Source organism: Lontra canadensis, unplaced genomic scaffold, assembly GCF_010015895.1.
Source record: "Lontra canadensis isolate GAN:19392208 unplaced genomic scaffold, GSC_riverotter_1.0 scaffold141, whole genome shotgun sequence".
Taxonomy (NCBI): domain Eukaryota; kingdom Metazoa; phylum Chordata; class Mammalia; order Carnivora; family Mustelidae; genus Lontra; species Lontra canadensis.
In genome coordinates this window covers 1,042,289-1,061,359 of record NW_022631135.1, presented here as the reverse complement: position 1 = coordinate 1,061,359, position 19,071 = coordinate 1,042,289, and the positions used below count along the sequence as shown (strand labels likewise).

Genomic DNA, 19,071 nt, shown 5'->3' with positions numbered 1-19,071 from the left:
CAGTGACATGGATGGACCCAAAGAACATTATGGTGAGTGAAATGTCAGAGAAAGACCGCTTAAGAACTCTCCTTTATGTGGAATTTAAACAACAACAAAATCAAGCTAATAAAGAGAACAACTGATTCTCTTATTAAAATTAATTAATTTTAAAGAAATTGAAGGTAAAAAACAACTTAGGCTTATGAATAGTAACTTCATTCTATTTATCTGAGCTTTCATTTCAAATCTTTGGAGAAGAAAACTCAGTAACGATGACATTAGCTTTACAATGACTTAACGAATCATGCCTCTTGTCTTCCTAAATGAAGGTGATGCCTTAATATTCACATTTTAGTTTATATTGAACTAGTATTTTCCACAAAAACTACGTAAAACATATAGCTTAATTTTGCTTAATATCACCAGTTTTTGATCTTCAGGAATATTGATGATTGATTTTTCCACAATATAACAGGCCAGAACCTATGTAGCCCACCTGGCTTTATTTGTGCGGTTTACTTCCCAGTTTGACAAAATACAGTGTTTACATTTGGTGATCTGAGGTCAACACAATAGAAGTTAGGCTGTTACTAACAGACCTACACTTAATACTTTTATACTTTATAGAGATAGTGAACAGATATGCGCAAATATTCAAACACAGATAGAATTAAAAATAAATGCCTAAAAACGAGAAGTAAGATTGGACTGTAAATGTTCTCGTTACCTATTCCTCCTTGGTAGCGTTGCCCTCAAGGACATTAGTTCCTCTCAGCTCCTGGTCTCACTGTGTATTTCTCCTCTCCCTCATGCCTTTTCTTCTACCTGACCCGGAAATGTTGGGTGGGGATAAAGTTCTGCTCAGGACCCTCTAAACTCAAATACACTTCTTCTCTAGGTGGCGTTGGTATCACTGGTGCTTTTAGCTGTCCCCCACATGAAGACATCTCCCAAATCTGCTTCTCTCGCACATATCTGGTCTCTGTTCAAGATCTGTGTGCCATGTGGTCAGCTCGAGAGACTGGTCAATCACAGTGAATTCAAAACCGGATTTGTCTCAGTCAGACCCTCTTTCCTTGTTCCTCATTCCAGTGGGTGGTTCCACCATCACCCCAGTCTCCCATGACCCGAGACTTTCCCTCGACCCTTTCCCTCTCTTGACTTGCTACATTCATTGTGGTCACCGTGTTGTGCTGTCAACCTCTTTGCCATTGGATGCATTTCTTCTCCTTCATCTCGCTACTGCTGCCCAAATGCAGACCCTCATCTTCTCGTGTGTGGATTATTGTTCTCTTTCAGTCTCTTCTCTCATCCTGTATTTTCCTGCCAGCCTGGGCTATCCAAAATGTGGGTCTGATTACATTACTCCTGTCTCTGTAAAATGCTTATGTGACTTTTTACTGTTTTTAAATCAACCTCAAGTGCTTTCTTAGTGTGATACACACAACCTTTTATGTCCTGGATTCTATTCTTCTACTTTGTCATTGCCAATTCACCTCTCCCCTTCTTCCCTATCCCTGTAGCAAGCTCCCACTTCACAACAGTAGTTGTGGTTTCCTGTAAGAGGAATTTTCTTATGTTTCTACATGCCTCCCAACTGACTCCCTTGCCTGAATGAAGGCTCAGTTTTAAAGTAACTCAGATGTCCACTTTTGCAGAAAGGCTTACCTAATGACCCTCTTCTCTGAATCTGGGTGAAGTATCTGTCTTGTGCCTTTTTTTAAGCAATGTGCTCTTGACTCACCTGTACACCACCTTCTCCCCTACCTTCACCTTCTCAAAGGCAGTCCTTTATTCATGGGCCCTGTACCTGGCACACTGTAGGGGCCCATTGAATATAGGCAGGCTGACTGAATGTTTTCATCTTCACATATTAGAGGTGAATAACATTTTTTTAAAAGATTTTATTTGAGAGAGAGTGCAAGCATGAGTAGGGGAAGGAGAAGAGGGAGAAGGACAGGCAAACTCCCTGCTGGGTGCAGAGCCTGATGGGGTCCCATCTCAGGATCCTGAAATCACGACCTGAGCCTAAATCAAGTTAGATGCTTAACCCACTGAGACACCCAGGCACCCTATGAATAACATTTTAAAAAATTATTTTTAGTTATTGAATTCTCATTCTTTTAAAGTTTACAATTCAGTGATTTTCAGTATATTCACAGGGTTGTACAACCATTACCACTGTGTAATTCCAGAACATTTTCATCACCCCCCAAGGAAACCCTATATCTATTCGTGGTTGCTCATTATTCTCTCCATCCTCCAGCCCTTTGCAACCACTAATCTACTTTGTCTTTATGGATTTGCTTATATTTTTTAAAGGTTTTATTTATTTTTCAGAGAGAGAGAGAGAGAGAGAGCGCGCGCGTGCACACAAGAAGGGGGAGTGGCAGGCCCAGGGAGAAGCAGGCTCCCTGCTGAGCAAGGAGCACAATGCAGGATTCAATCCCAGAACCCTGGGATCATGACCTGAGCCGAAGGCAGACACTTAACCAACTGAGCCACCCATGCATGCATCCAAGACCTTTTGAATTTTTTCACTTAGAATAATGTTTTCAAGTGTTGTTTATGGCAACATATATTGTACTTCAGTCCTATTTATGATGTAATAATATTGTATGGACACACCCATTTTGTTTATCCCTCCATTAGTTGGTAGGAATTTGGGTTGTTTCTATTTCTTGAGTAGTATGAATAAGACTGTTAGGAACATTTGACGACAAGTTTTCCTGGGAACATATGTTTTCATTTCTCTTGGGTATATACCTAGGAGTGGAATTGCTAAGTCCTATGCTAACTTACTATTTGAGAAACTTTTCCAAAGGAGCTGCATCATCTCACATTCCTGCTCTACATTTTCCCCATCCTCACCAGTACTTGTTACTGTCTGTTTGATGATAGCCATCCTTTAGTGTATATGAAGTGGCATCTCATGGTGGTTTGGCTAGGTTTGCTGCTGGCTAGGGTGCCTGACCTTTTATCATTGTCAAGAGAGGAGAGAGTGTACTATCTCTGCTATTCCTATTTTTTTTTTTAAATGTCAGTGGGGGAGCTATACTTTAAATAGTACCTCTTTGCTTATGTGAAATTGAGACAACCATTTACTTTCAGATTTATTTTTTATAGATTCATTTTAGAGTGTGACCGGGGCGGGGGGCCCAGAGAAAGAGTCTCAAGCAGACTCCCTGCTGAGCACAGAGCCCACTGTGGGGCTCAATCCCACGAAGTGAGATTATGACCTGAGAGTTGGCTGCTTAACCAACTGAGCCACCCAGGTGCCCTACTTTCAGATTTAATTTCAGTTTTTTTTTTCATTAGTTGTGATAGGACCAATTATTAGATGCACTTCTCCCCACTGCTATAATGTCTTCATTTGGTTCCAATTAGGGGCCCTGAGATACTTATCTTAAAATCTCAGCTACAAGGAAAACCGTGTTTGAGGTTGAGTGGGATGGAGGGTTAGATTTTTGATCGTAGTCTCAGTATTCTCAGAAGACTGCTGCACTGAAATAATGTTGGTATATTGTGGGATTTAAATTGGGGGGAAAAATACCTTTTTTCCCCCAGATCTAATTTTTTCACATTAAGCACTCTACATTTAGGCTTCATCTTTATAATACCTGATTTTTTTTATACCTCACATTCTTGTATATATGCTGCTGAAGCAAGCATGACACCTCACATTTTTGTAGATTTTGATTTCACTATGTGAAATTACAGTGAAATTTGTTTCCATACTTTCTAACATTATCAATAAATTTTTGTATTATAGAACAAGGGATACTAAGTAGAGAGAAAAGTAACTTTCCTTTAAAAAATGGGAGTTGTGCGGGGAAAATTACTTATGGCTAGATGAAACTTAATAAAAGTAATCACTCTAAGCTGTTAACGGTTTTAAGCCCTACCAGTACAGAATCAGTTAGTTCTATTGTGATGCAACTTCTGGTTCTTGATTCTGATGGAGAATTCTAAGAGTAGCAATCTCCATTTTGATTTGTGCTTATGAGCTTTCCTTCTCTACACGTTTTCTGCCCCCCTCTCTCTCTGCCATTTCCTTTCCTACCCTTCCTCCCCACCGTTCCTTACCTCTAAACTAAATCTGTGAGTTTGTACGATAACATTTTGTGATATTTTTTTGTTTGTTTTGTTTTGTTTACAGCATATGCTGTAACCATGACCACTGAAGTAGGCTCCACATCTGAGGTGAAGAAGGAATCTGAGCCATTAGGAGCAGATGCCACCAAGGAAAAACCTAAAGAAGTAGCAGAAAATCAGCAGAATCAGTCCTCTGATCCAGAGGAGGAAAAACGTTCCCAGTCTTCTCCTATAGCTGAAAGCCAAAGTAGTCCACGCCGCCAGAAGAAAGAGAGGGATCCGTCTGAGAGCAGGGGCATTTCTCGATTCATACCCCCATGGCTTAAGAAACAGAAGTCCTATACCTTAGTAGCGGCTAAAGACGGAGGAGATAAAAAAGAGCCTGCCCAAGCTGCCGTGGAGGAGGTTTTAGACCAAGAGGAATCGCTTCCTGAAGGAGAAAGGCAGGCCAAGAGCGATGTTGAAGAGACCTCTCAGAGAAAGCAGCAGGAGGTGAAAGTTGATGTCAAGGAAGAGAAGCCCTCTGTGAGCCGTGCTGAGGCACAGGTATGTTTGAGAACAAATCGTCTGGAAGTGAAAGCTTGGTGTTTTGTTTTTTTTTTTAAAGATTTTATTCATTTATTTCACAGACAGAGATCACAAGTAGGCCGAGAGGCAGGCAGAGAGACGAGGAAGCAGGCTCCCCGCTGAGCAGAGAGCCCGATGCGGGGCTCGATCCCAGGACTCTGGGATCATGACCCGAGTCGAAGGCAGAGAGGCTTTAACCCACTGAGCTACCCAGGCACCCCAAAAACTTGGTGTTTTAACCACTTACCAAAAAGGAGTTTTTTCTTTGGAATCCTATCCAGATTTCTTATATTCAGACACTACTGTGGCTTACAGTGTCTGCCACGGCCTTCTCATTACTTCTTTAAACCTGGCCAAGATAATAAGACCAAAAAATTGACTATTTATGCAAACCATAAAAATCAATTCATGACTCTTCCTTTTAAGGTTAAATGGATACTCTCCGAATTCTACCACCTCTCCTTTTTAAGTAGTATAGATTTTAATATCTTTGATTTGATGTATGTAAGTGTTCAGTGAGTAGGAAGAAATAGATTTGTACATGTGAGCATTTTGGTTGCTTAATGAAGCCTAGGTTTTGCCATGATGCGAAATTATATTTTATATTTGAAATATTTAAATTTTAGTGGCCAGGACGTAGTTTCTTTTACTTATTTAATGGTGAAATTACCAAATCAGTAAAATGAGAAAATGGGTGGTGGATTGTGAGAAGGGCGATACAGGGAAATACCCTTTCCGGCAAAATCTTGAGGTCTTTAAAAATCTGAGGCTGACGGTGTTTGACAATCACGATTCTTACCGAAGATTTTCCTTTGAATACTTGGGTCTTCTGCAGATTGGCTAACTTTAGTTTGAACTTCCTTTTTTCCGTTAACAGCCTGCTGAAGAGGTAAGGAAGGAGAGAGAGGAGAAGGTAAAGGAAATGCAGGAAGACAAGTCAGAAGAAGCAGCAAAGAGGGAGACCAAGGAAGTGCAGACCAATGAGCTAAAAGCAGAGAAGGCCTCCCAGAAAGCCAGCAAGAAGACCAAAACAGTCCAGTGCAAAGTGATCCTCCTGGACGGCACCGAGTACAGCTGTGACCTGGAGGTGAGACAGGGCCCCGCCGGAGAGCGGAAGTACGGGCTGCCCTCACTGGTGCGGGGGCATAGTGTGTACCTTGCTGTGTTCCTATAAGCTGGCCTGTCAGTTTTGCTTCAAAAAACAAGAAAACCTAGAAGAGGGTCATTTCTATTACAGACAATATTTCCTGACCCTTCTGGTAGGGCGGGAGTCAGGACCAGGGTTCGGCTAGTTTGCTCGGGTCATGTGGGTTGGCAGGTGTTTGTTCTGAATGGACATTATATGGTTGGACTATTACCTTGTCCGTAAGGGATTCGCTTGAGGAAAACCAGTAGTGCTATGTTGATTATTTCAAGAGCCATGCTAATTTCACTTTAACACTATCTGTTATTTTTTTTTCTTTTTATTTCCAAGTCATATACAGACTTAAAATCAAGCTCAATTATTTAGTGTCATTTAATTAAAAAACACTCTTGATTTACAAGGCGTGTAACTCATTAGCTTGGATGTGACCAAAACCAATATAATTTTTTAAATCGTCTCATACCTTATAATTTTGTCAGTCAGAAGAGCTTGTTGCTTTTCATAGCTAAGTTGCTTTATTTACAAGAATGTATGCTAGTAGTTGATGTTCACTGAAGAACTGTGTCAGCTGCTTCCGTTGGATGAGTTCACATCACACTTGTGAGACTCTCTGTGAGGTAGGTATTAGTAGGTATTGTTGTGGTTATTTTCATTGTTACGGTGGGCAGATGTAAGGCTTAGAGAGTTATCGTAACGTGTCTGGAGTTTCCCAGCTAGTTTGTGGGTGAATCCGAATTCCAGACCTGGCAGTGTGACTCCAGACGTCATGGACCTGACCACCAAACTAGCCTGTTCCATTTGCTACGCGTGGGACCTCTTTTGTTCATTGAAAATAAGGTCTCTAAATAATCTTTTTTGAGGGTCTTCTCATCTATTTACATATTAAAGTTATTTTTTCCTCATTCCTTACATTCTTCCATATTAAAAATAGAAGTTATACTTTACAATGAAAGCATTCAGCTTGGTGAAATAGACCTATCTAGTTGAACAGTAGTTTATTATATAAACGTGTATTAGAGTACAAGGTTGGAGGGTGCTAAGTTGAATGTCTTCTAAGCCCTTGCCTTTATTTGACTCATTTTAGTTATAATTATTCTGATATTTCAGTTATTTCAAGAACAGGAGCAGCAAAAGAGGATTAAAAATCCTTAAAGCTCTGAGAGAGACAGGGAGGGGCGTGGGGAAGACTGCCTGACACTGTGTATCTGGGGGTGAGGGGACAGTAAGGAACACAAAGGGTAGCTGGTCTGAACTTGACTCTGTTACATTTGACCACATGTCCCTTGTTTCTCTTACCTATCCTAGAAGTTAGGGTGTCTAGAATATGAGAACCAGCTTGATATGATAACTTGACCTTAAGTCATTTATTCAAACCAAACTGAGGCCCAGAAACTGACTTCGTCTATAGAATATAAGATACCTTAGATAATTCAGAAGGTCCCTGCTATCTCTGAATCTCATTGTATCACCATACATCAAGATTTACCAATGTCCTTTATGGTTTAAATCTATTTTTGTGGTCTGTCTTTTAAAATCACGATGTATGTAAAAACTACAAAACTCTAGGAAATAATTGACAATTCACCAAAAAATTTTAATCAAGGGACGCCTGGGTGGCTCAGTTGGTTGGACGACTGCCTTCCGCTCAGGTCATGATCCTGGAGTCCCGGGATCGAGTCCCGCATCGGGCTCCCGGCTCCGTGGGGAGTCTGCTTCTCCCTCTGACCTTCTCCTCACTCATGCTCTCTCTCACTGTCTCTCTCTCTCAAATAAATAAATAAAAATCTTAAAAAAAAAAATTTAATCAGATGTTCCCATGTTGCCATGTGTTTCAGATTTCTTTAAGGACTAAAACCTTAAAAACTTTGCTAAAGTCTCCATCCCCTCTCTCCTCTCTCGCTCTGTCCATTTCTTTTTACAGCATGTAAATCTACTTTGTTTAACTGCTGTCTAGTTTACTGTGAATGACTGAACGAGTTTCTCCCTTCCTCCATGGAGGCTCCATTTCTTTTTGTCGTATAATAATCAGTGCTTCAGTGAACATAATCGTAGACCTTGCCTTGTTTACTGTGCAAGAGTTTCTTCAGGGTGGACACTTTGTAGTGGAGTTGGGACGTTGTGGAATTGGAATGTTGATAGAATGAAGTTGTACTTCCTTAGATTTCCCCAGTACTGCAAAGTGATCCCCAAAGTGGTTGTGCCAATTTCAATTCCAGCCAGTATCCACCAAGGTGAATTTTTCCACATTGTCTCTACTTATTTGTGATGACTTGGTATTCATTCTGTATTTTTTTTTTTTTAAAGATTTTTATTTATTTATTTGACAGAGATCACAAGTAGGCAGGAGGGGCAGGCAGAGAGAGAGGAAGGGAAGCCGGCTTCCCGCCAAGCAGAGAGCCTGATGCGGGGCTTGATCCCAGGACCCTGGGATCATGACCTGAGCCGAAGGCAGAGGCCTTAACCCACTGAGCCACCCAGGCGCCCCATCATTCTGTATTTTTTAATGTAGGGTTTTTGCATATATTACCTTTAACTTTCTTTTATCCACTTTATGAGATTTTGTAACCTAGGTTATAAGCCTCATAAAGTTGCTTCCTTTTTAATATTCTCTGGAAAACTTTGGATAAATGACAGATTATTTATTCTTTGGAGACCTGGTAGAACTTGCCTTTAAAACTGTCTTGGCCTGGTGTAAAGAGGAGAGTAGTAGAGTGGGTTTTTTTTGTTGTTGTTGTTGTTTTGTTTTTGTTATTTTAAATCATTGATTTGATTTCCATATACTGACAGTTTCTGTTTTTTCTTGAGTCAGTTTTAGTAATTCATATTTTTAGGGATAACTGTCCATTTCCTCTAATTTGATACATTGGCTGGCCTGAGGTTTTTCATAGCATTGTCGTCTTGTATATTCAGTTTTTATTCCATTTTTATGTCTAGTGTTATTTGCCTTCCCCCGAATCATTCTTCCTATAGAGTTACCCTTTTAATTTTTTTTTTTCAAAGAAACAACTTGACTTTGTTGTTTCTGTTTTTTCTTTTCCACTTTGTAGCATTTTTTCCCCTTTGCTCTTTATTTTTTCCTTGGGATTACCCTGTTATTTTTCTAATTTCTTGAGTTGAATAGTCAATATACAGAATCTTGGCTCAGTTTTCCCTTCAAGTATCTCTTGTTGAAAACACAAACTTTGAACATAGGGTTCTTCATTGCCATTCAGTTCTGAATATTTTTGCATCCTGTTATGGGTCTTTTTTTTTTCCCCTTTTATCTACATGTACAAAATTTTTCCCTTTCTGCCATCATATAGTACCTTAAAATTTATTTTGACATTTATATTAATTGCACTGGATTTATTTTGGTTAGGATTTGCCTGGACTATCTTTTTCCATTTCTTTGGTTACAGATATTATGCTCTTGCATCTTTGAGGAGATATGTTTTTTATTCCACTTTGAGAATTTAGTCTTTTTTTTTTTTTTTTTAAGATTTTATTTATTTGATAGAGAGCACAAGAGAGGCTGCAGAGGGAGGGAGAGAGAGAAGCAGGTTCCCCACCGAGCAGGGAACCCTGTGTGGTGCTCAATCCCAGGACCCCAGGATCATGAGCTGAGCCAGACAGACACATAACTGACTGAGCCATCCAGGTGCCCTGAGAATTTAGTCTTTTAACTGGTGAGTTTAGGTTGGGTATTTTATATGATAACTGATATGTGGCTATGTTCTGCCATCTAATTTTGGGTTGTCTGGTCTTTTTCTTTGTTCATTGTTACCCTTTTAGGAATATTTAAGTGTTTGTCACAGTTGACTTAATAATGTCTGATATTAATCACTGTGCCTACCCCCCCCCCTTTTTCCCTTCTGTTTAGCACTCATTTATTAGATGTCAGATCTCATTTTGGAATGGTACGAAATAACATTCTTATCTGTATGACTATTCCCTCTTCAATGACTTTGCTACTCATGGGGAATGAAGTTGTTGGGTTGCTTGAAGCAGAGTTGAGAAAGAATGCAAAGTTAAATGCTCCAAAGTTTGCAATTAACCGAAGTTAAATTCACTGAGACTTAACTCGGTTGCAAAAGCATAGGAACCTTTATTTTTTATGACTATATTAATGTACAGATTGTCTTTTCAGTTAATAAATGATTACTTGATATAGCATTAAAAATGAACTTTTTTGAGAACGATAGATAAATTTGAAATTAGTGTGTAGCATGTATGTGTTGAGTACATTTTTTTCTCCTTCCAATTAGAAGGAAAATGAAATGTGAGTAGGCTTCAGTGATGTGATTCCCCCAGCAGATTTCATGTACAAGCATTTCACTAGAATTCTGAGCAGTGACTTTCTGACAATAGGCCATAAATCATCAATGTCATAGTAGCTCTTCTAACAATGCACATGTTTTAAGTTGTATTTCCTATTTTCGTTGATTCCCTTTTATCAAGTGCTTCTTCCCATTTTGGTTCTCTGGTTGCTTGCTTAGTATCATTAGCACGGGTCTGCCATGCGTCCAACTTGCTGTTACTTCCTCTTCAGCAGCAGGGCGCAGAGGGCAGCCGTCATGTGGTTTGAGTGCGCTTCTGTTTTCTGTTCCACCATTGGCCTTAGACAGCTCGAGTGATGTGCTGATGCTGCTTCTCTGTAGTTCCACAGCTCTACATAGGAAATCAGTGTCTAAGGACTCCTTGCGGAAGTGTGTTGCGGGAAAGCGTAGCTATTGATGAACTTGCGAGCACTCAACAGTGTTGGAAATACATACTTTCACTTTATTTGGTTTGGGAGAGAAGACTTGTTTCCATCTGTTTACTGTCAAAGATTCTAACTATCATGACTTTTTAGATGTGGTTACTCTTTTCCTTTTGTATGTACATGTGTCTCATTTTCAGCTAGTCCTTTAGATTGTAGCATCTCCACTGAAGAGGGCCTGATCATCTTCCCTTTTAGGGCACCTACAACAGTGGAGAGAAGCATGGTCTGTACAGGAGTCTCAAAGAGTTAGAATGACCTAACTTAGACCTTATAGAGTGATGAGGTTCTAGAAAGCATTCCAATGCCAGGATGAGAGGATTCAGACTAATCTATAGAGCAACTTTTGCTGGGGAAACATGGAAGAGGTTGGAAAGTCATTGGAAAGGAGGAGACAGCAAGGTCAATAGTGCTGTTTAGATTTTAGAACACAGTAGGCAGCTGTGTGGCCATAGCAACTGCAGGAGGACTTTTTTTATTCACTACATTAAGATGTAGTCTTTATAGATAAGATTTTATCCATGTGATTTGAGCATTGGGAAAGTTAGGCAGTTTCCGGTTTGTGGTACCCATCAGTACCTTTCATCAACAGAGGCACCCCTTTTAAGCCCATTTCATGCAAATGTTCCTGTATTAACTGCATTATTTTTCTTAAAGATAATTCTTGGAAATAGTATTGTTTGTGTCCTAACGTTACCTGTTTCTCCAATTACTTCCTTAAGATGGGTGGCTAGATCTCCAAACGTCCATCTATATCCCTATATTCCTTATTCCGTTCATTTTAGGCTTCTCGTTTCCCCATTTTTTTCTCCTGTGGGACATCTGAACCTATTCTTTCTTGAACCTTGGGAATTAAATGAATAAGCTTGCTCAGGGAACCAAGGCAGCTCTGTTTTCAAAAACTATCTTTTGAGTCTGCATTCTTTTGAGATAACAGTATGTGCTGTTAAAAGTGGATAAAAATGCCCCACAAATACAATATTTGTGAACCTAAATATCGGATAGGAGGACATTTTTAGAGCATGATTCCAGGTAAGTGAAAAAACAATATGGAAGGGGCTTGACTGTAATTAATATTGTTTTTGTTTTTGTCTTATGTAACAATAAGCTTATTGCTAAGCCATGCATTCATTTCGACCCAAGGCCTAGTCTGTGTTCATTTGTTCCACATCTTTGTGTGAAGTATTTTTTCATTGGATTTAGTGAAAATTACAATTTATATTTTATACTAATTTATCATCTATTGATAATAAAAGATCTCAAATTTTAGGGGGAAACTTTGAGGGTTATATTTTCTCATGAAGCCGCTATAATTTCTAGTCTTTGATAACATCTGTTTTTATCTTACTGGAATATTTAATGGTACGTGACAAGCTCCTCTAATACCAGACTTTGAATGGAAAGAGTTGTAGGGAGTCTCCTGGGCCCTGCCTGCATGTTCCAGAGACTCAGCTATAGGACTCCTGTGACACTCAGTGTGTTAAAACAGCGGGGTTCTTTTCTCTCAGGTCAAAACACAGTCAGACTTAGTTGAAGCCATGGGTATAAAGTCAGGAGACCTATGTTTCCTTTTCTTTTGACTCTTCGGATGTCTACGGGCAGTCACTTCCTCTTTTCTATCCTCAGATTGCAAAGTAAGAATGAAAATATTTGCTTCCTCTGTTTCTATGATAGAGCTGGTTTTACTAGAGCTGAGAAAAAGCTGAAGCTTTTTTTAAGCCAGAGAATAAATGTGAAAGTTCCTGCACGGCTTTGGGTGCAAGAGTGAACGTGCATTCTGAGTTAGAGCTGCTTGCATTTCCCTCTGGCGTCAGAAAGTTGTTCCCACGTGTTGATTTTAGTCTGAGAATTGAAGGCATTGTTTCTGCCCACACAGGAATGCCAGTACCATTTTTTTCTTTAGTGCTATGAATTAAGGCGATGTGAATGTAGGCTCTTTTCGGTGGTGTGATGATGATAAAAGTATTTATCAGAAAGTAGAATGTGTCAAGGTTGACTTTTCTCATGTAGAGGACTGGTCTCCGAAGTCCAATTTGAGATCATTGCTTTCGAGTGGGTGTAATTTATTTACTTTATTGCTCATTCTGCTTTCTCTCTCCTAGGTGGTTTTTCAGATCTCTGGCGCTGACCTTACTAAGTTTCTTAGTTAAATAGTTTTCACTATGTCCATACTCTGGAAGGATCTAGAAGTTGTCACACTCTATACGCTCCCATAAAATGGTGTTAGATTCAAACAAATGTGGATTAGGAACTCAGAACAATTTGATTGGCATATATTATATGCAATATAAAATCCCAACAGCCGGTGGAATGTTGCTGGCTGGCTGTCCAACTATCCCTTTGGCTTAACAAATTTAAGATGAGAATTCTGCTCAGTGACTTGTATTGAGTAAGTGGCAAGAGGCTACTGTGCCACGTGAGTGGTTGAATCCTTGGTCTAGTTTGAGGAACGCTAGAGAGTCCCAGGAACAGGGCAGATCACGGTCTATTTATCAAACCCGGCTTTAGCTCGGTATTCAGGACTCTTTCAGGAATGATCTCAGACTGTCTTTTGATCTCTATCACTAGTGGATTCTCCCAGGTTTTCTCCTGCCAACCTAATTGGTCTTCTAATCAGGCATCTCCTCAATTATCTTCTCTTTGAGTTTCTGATCAGAACATCTGTGCATTGTGATTACCTCTCTAGCCACATGACTTCTCCCCATAGTGTCATGTCCTAACTCTGTCTTCCCCTGAACTTGTTTGCACCATTAACTTGTCAATCAATCATGCACCAGCTTCTGAAAGAATCACTTGTGTTGGGTTTGAAAACTGGTAAACTCTTGATTTTTCTCCTGTTACTTCTTCACCTGCATTGTTTATTCCTTGGGAAAAGGACCTTTCTTCTCTCTCCTCATGGGGCATTAACACAGGACTTTGTACACTACTCATAGAAAGTAATCATTGCTTTATTTTTTATCTACTTTCTTGTATGTGTATAACATTTTCATCCTTCTTCTCTAAGCTAAATGATCACACTTCCTTATTTATGTTACCAATTTTTCTCTCCACCCTCCAATTAGAAAAGATTTGGGTGTGCGTATAAATATGTAGGCCTCCTCCTTACTCCCCCCCACCCCCCACACTCATTATTGCTACTTCTCTCAACCACTGGCCTGATTTTCAAATACTTAGAAACAGCAGGCTACCTTCTAATAGAAACACTTCATGGGCTTAAATGAATGAAAACAATTAAATTCCTATAAAAGGCTGTGAAATTGCTAGGAGAGAGCCGGGCAGAAGTGGGTAAGGGGTGGTCCTGGGCCTGTACAGGCTTACAGCCTGTCGGGGATGTTAGATTGCCCGAACATAGGACTATAGGAGTGCTTTCACTTACATGGGAACTGCTGCAAGAGGTTGCTTGCTGGCTGAGTATACGCTGGGCTTGGAGAACAGATAATTAATACCTTATTCCCTGCCTCTCTTCACTAGTGCCACTCTTGAGCACACGAAAGAATGATACGGTTTTCATTTCCAGGCCGTCAAGAAAGCTACCACATGTTTTATCCTTCCTGTCTCCCTAACGTTTGGTTTCAAAAGCTGGAGGTTGCCCTTGGCATCAGTGGTATTTTGAAAGCATTAAATGGGGGCACTGGGAAGTAACTTCTCACCCTGAGTAACAACGCTGACATCATTTTGAAGGCAACCTCCAGCTCTTCCTGGCCCTTTCTCACATGTGCTGCTGGGCAGAGCGAACTCTTTGGTCATTTACCATTTAGTATCAGGTAATTTTCACTGTAACCTGAGGGAGGTAGTAGAATAGGCACGAGGTCTTTGAATTATGTTTCTGTTTTGGAAGGAGAATTATTTGAAGGTTGAGTAAGATTAGAAATGGTGGGGAAGGTCATTTTCTGGATAAGGTTTGTACTTTAAAATCTGTTCTGATACATTTTTCTCATTCACTAAAATATATGGGGATTAAAAAATTTTAGCTTCTTGGGGCATCTTGGGGTGGCTCACTCAGTTGAGCGTCTGACTCTTGATTTTGGCTCAGGTCATGAGCACAGTGTCTTAAGATCGAACCCTGTATTGGGCTCTGAGCTCAGCAGGAAGTCTCCTTGAGATTATCCTGGTAACATGCATGCCCTCTGTGTGTGTATGTGTGTCTCTCTCTCTCAAAAAAAAAATTTTTTTTTTTTTTTTAGCTCCTTGACAAGATTCATCAAATGAAGAAATGCAATGTTATTTCTCTCAGGCAATAAAAAACATAAAATACCTTTCGTTTAACACACTATTCAGAATCCCTCTGTTTTTGTTACTCTTATTTTTAGTCACTTTTCTTTATTCTGAGGAAATTAAAGATGATGTAACTGCCTTGTGTTTCTCAACTGTAGAAATTTTTGCTAACTCTTCTCTGTGATCCCATCTCCCTGTTGCCCCTCTCCCTCGAGCTTCCTCTGTGGGTATGTGTAGAGCTTGAAGGCGGATCAGGGACTTGGGAATCCTGCCTATACCTGTGCTTATTTCACAAATGCCAGAGCCATTCATTTCATCCTGTCCCTTCCACAGCAGGATTCATACTTTGGTCCAGTAAAAATACGGACAGAATGCATCATTAGTATTAGTATTTACAGTACCATATAATATAGTATACTAATATTTGGATCTTAAAGGGATTGAATTCAATATAATGTCCTAAAAGCTGGTATATAAAAAGCACTGGATTAACTCTGAAAAAATTTCTTCATACAAGGTGGCTAAATGAGTCAAGCATTGATAAAGGATCTGTCAGATTGCTGTTTTTATGATTTGTTTCATTATGTTCTGCAACAGAGTTACACAGGGACTCAGAGAAAAGTTATGAGGAATATTATTTTAACTTTTTTTTCTTTTTAAACTCTTATAGTCTGCAGAGTCACCTCCAGACAAAAGCTCCATTCTGCCTAGTCACGGCTACTCCTCACTGCGTTTCTTTTGTGGAATATGCCATTTTAACTTGTTTTGAGGTTGAGTCTGATTTTGTGCGTTCCCTAGTTTTTTACATAGAGAGGGCAATTCATCCGAGTCTTCTGAGCTGTTCGTCATATTGATCATTTTTATATTTCTGTCAGCAGCAGTTTAAAGTGAGCCAAGTAAGAACACTCTGCTAAGCTATTCTTCTGTTGCCCAGAAAGCCTATATGAATCAAATGTCAAAATTCATTCTAAGCAAATAGTTTGCAGGGAATGTGCTAGCCTACAGAAGTTGCTGCTTCTAGTTTTTGAAATAAGTCCTGGTGGACGTGGTACTTAGCAACATTTAAAAGAAGATCGTGGTACTTAGCAACATTTAAAAGAAGATACTTAAAAAATTTTTGGTTTGCTCATCTGGCTAGAAGTTTAATACTGGCCTCTCTTTAACAGTTTTTGTTACTTTTAAAGAGATGATACATTTTCATAGATTGATGCCAAGTCCTGCTATTACAGTGAGTAATAGCAAAAGTTAGACAAAAAGACGGTGCATTTTCATTTCTTAGGAATTATTTTAATCCCTGGCTTGCTGATGTCCCTTAAGGATGGTATGTCATTTTTAAGAAAAAGAGGAAGTTAAGAAAGTCATATTTACATAGTATTTTACAAATTTGGTTTTAAAAATCATATTCATTTAAATACATCTTGTGTGTTCAGAAATAATTTTTATCCCCAAATAATTGATTTGCTTCCTACTTTTGCTGAAAAGATAAAAAGAAAAATGTAAGATATTTTGCCTCTCAAGCTGCTTATGAGTATTACTTTCGAGGATAGACTATACATTCGAAGCTGAGAGTGGGACATGAGTGTAATTGATAAATTACTGTTCAGGGTTAGAAAAATAACAGGAGTATCATGTTGTCACGCGCTGAAATTGGCAACTCCTTACTGCAGAGAAAGGGATTCCTAGATTTTGAAGAATGAAATATTTAGGGGGTGCCTGGGTGGCTCAGTTGGTTAGGTGACTGCCTTCGGCTTAGGTTGTGATCCTGGAGTCCTGGGATCAAGTCGCACATTGGGCTCCCTGCTCAGCAGGGAGTCTGCTTCTCCTGCTGACCTCTCTCCTCTCATGTTCTCTCTCTCTCTCTCTCTCTCTCTCTCTCACATAAATAAATAAATAAATAAATCTTTGAAGAATGAAATATTTAGGAAAAGTTAGCAACACCTAGCCCATTACATTTTTTATTTAAAAATGACTCAACAGTAATATCCAAGCAAAAATATGGGGTTCTAAGACTTGATTTAAATGCCACCTTCCTCCAAGGTCAGGGATACCTTGATAGTAAATCTTGGTTAGGAGCGAGCCCCTGTTGATAGTTTTGACCCGAGCTTGTCTTGGCTCAAACTAGAAATCCTCCCATTTTACAAGTCAGCAGATCACTGGGGTCAATTCTGCTAAACATCACGGAGGAGGTGGGCTCCCATCCACATGAGAGGTTGCGAAGAAAATGTAAAACAGAAATGCATGGACTCGATTGCCCAGCCCTTTTCAGTCTGCTTTCCAAAATGTCATTGGCACGGATTCTGTTCCTTTTTTCTCCCCTGTGTCAGGATGGGGGAAAAAGTGAGTAAGTGCATGTGTGCTATTGAATCATTTTCTGTTCTAACTAGCTTCCAGAGGGAGCAGAAGTAAATGGGTTATGTTTAATCTACCGTCTTTAATTGGCGGTCCACTTTCTACTTAGGAAAATTTGAGCAAGGAGCATGTTTTCTCTTTAGGATGAAGGGGGAGGTAGGCCATCGTCCTCAATATAGCACATACCCTCGTTGTCAGGAGATACTTGAGTTCTCTTGCCATAAAAAGACTTACTTTGTGGTAGTAGCTTTAGTAGCATTCGTTTTGGTATTTTGTTCACTATTTTCTCTCAGATGCCTTTTGTTCATTTATTTTCTTGTCTGATTATTTCCTGCAGGGGTCTTGCTAATCCATTTTATTCTGCACGTGTGTTTAATTTGACAGAATGGAGGTGGGTCATAGAAATGGAAGGACTGGAAGGGTATTCTGAAAATGTTTTACTGTTTTTTGTAATAGGTGTGATTCACTTCTTATTCATGTGATTTCAGTCATTATGTGTTATATAAAATGTGTGGTTTTGTTCACCAAACATTTGCAGACCAAGCATTGGGGATCCTCTTGGGGACTAATTGGTCCCCTCATCCCTGGTCGGATCCTGGGCGGGAGAGGGCAAAGGCTGCCTTCCTGGGTTCAGGCTGGATTTCAGACTTCTTTCCAATAGTCAGAATCCGTTCTGGGTGTGGTGACTTGGGGAAGTGTCCAATGTTAACATTTCTATAAAGCTCCCCTCCCCCCGCCCCCCGCCAAGATTGACTGACTGATTTTAGAGAGGGGGTGAGAGGGGCCAAAGGAGAGGGAGAGAATCTCCAGCAGAATTCCTTCCGAGGGAGGAGCTCAGAGCGGAGCTTGATCTCACAACCCTGAGATCAGGACCTGAGCCAAAATCAGGAGTCAGACACCTAACCAACTAAGCCACCTAAATGCCCCTCTATAAAGCTTTTCAATTTGTGGAATATTATCTCATTTTTCCCCAGGGAAGTTGATGGAGGGAGGGTGAGCTGTTACAAAGCTCTACGTTGGTAGAGTAGTTCTTAAATTTAAAGTTAAAATTTGCTTCATTTCATTGTTTTGAAATCTGGGTATATCTTGCAATGTATGTCAAAAGAAACTTAGGTTACTGTGTTCCCCCTGCCTTGCTGAAGTCTTTCATAATTCTGTAGAGATTATAATAATATTTGAAGTTTGCAGAGTAAGCTCACAGTGTTGATGACCAGTAGGATGGGCTTCAACAAGATAGGATATGGGAGGTCATTCGTTGTGTTAGGGGGTGGTTGGGGGCATACATGCATACATTAATTCTTTATTCACTGTACCCAAAGCAGTCAGGGAGAAGACAATTGGCCTTTACTGATCCGTCCTATGAACGGAATCATTAGAATGCCAGGAAGTGATTTACAGTGAAAGGTAACTGCCAGGAAGAATGAAATGTGTACAGTGATTGGTTGACTCATTATTTTCTTCATAATAAAGTCCTTGAATGATGCCAGGTGATAATCCTAAGATATCTTTGTGAGCATGAAATTCAGAGCAAGGGGTATTATTCACCAACATAATAACTGGTGTCTTCAATTCACTTGCAGCTTGGTCCAAAGACACTGTTGGTGGGTGAGTACATTTGCCAAGGTCAAGAATAATGATGCTTTTAGGCCAGGTATCCTCCTTCTGAGTGATAGTGATAAAATCTCACTTTTTCTTATTCCTACTCCTCCCCCTCCAAGAAGCCCATTGGGGTCTGTAAACAGGGATTACTCATGAGCGTGCATGCGCACACACACACATGCATGCGCGCACACACTCTTTTCTTTCTCCCCCCATCCCTCCCTCCCTAACATTTTAGGCATGCATTCTCGGGTCTCCTCCAGTCAGAACATTCACCCCTCATAGGTGTTGGTTTTACTTAGCATTATGTTTACTGAGAAACCCATCTTCAAGTTCTGTTGGACACTGTACCATGAACTTCAGTATTTCGAGTTGGGTGTGT

General features: G+C 39.9%; 1 protein-coding gene across 19 annotated transcripts in view; it reads left to right on the top strand.

Annotated features, from left to right (window-relative positions):
- The window catches only part of EPB41L2 (erythrocyte membrane protein band 4.1 like 2), a 218,621-nt gene that overhangs the window by 96,061 nt on the left and 103,489 nt on the right, over positions 1–19,071 (top strand). For all 19 annotated transcript variants that reach the window (XM_032843482.1, XM_032843481.1, XM_032843479.1 and 16 more), the window contains 2 exons: positions 4,142–4,623; positions 5,522–5,731. In XM_032843482.1, the coding sequence (XP_032699373.1) occupies positions 4,156–4,623; positions 5,522–5,731 (678 nt within the window). In that variant the 5' untranslated portion in view covers positions 4,142–4,155. The remainder of the gene's footprint in view (positions 1–4,141; positions 4,624–5,521; positions 5,732–19,071) is intronic.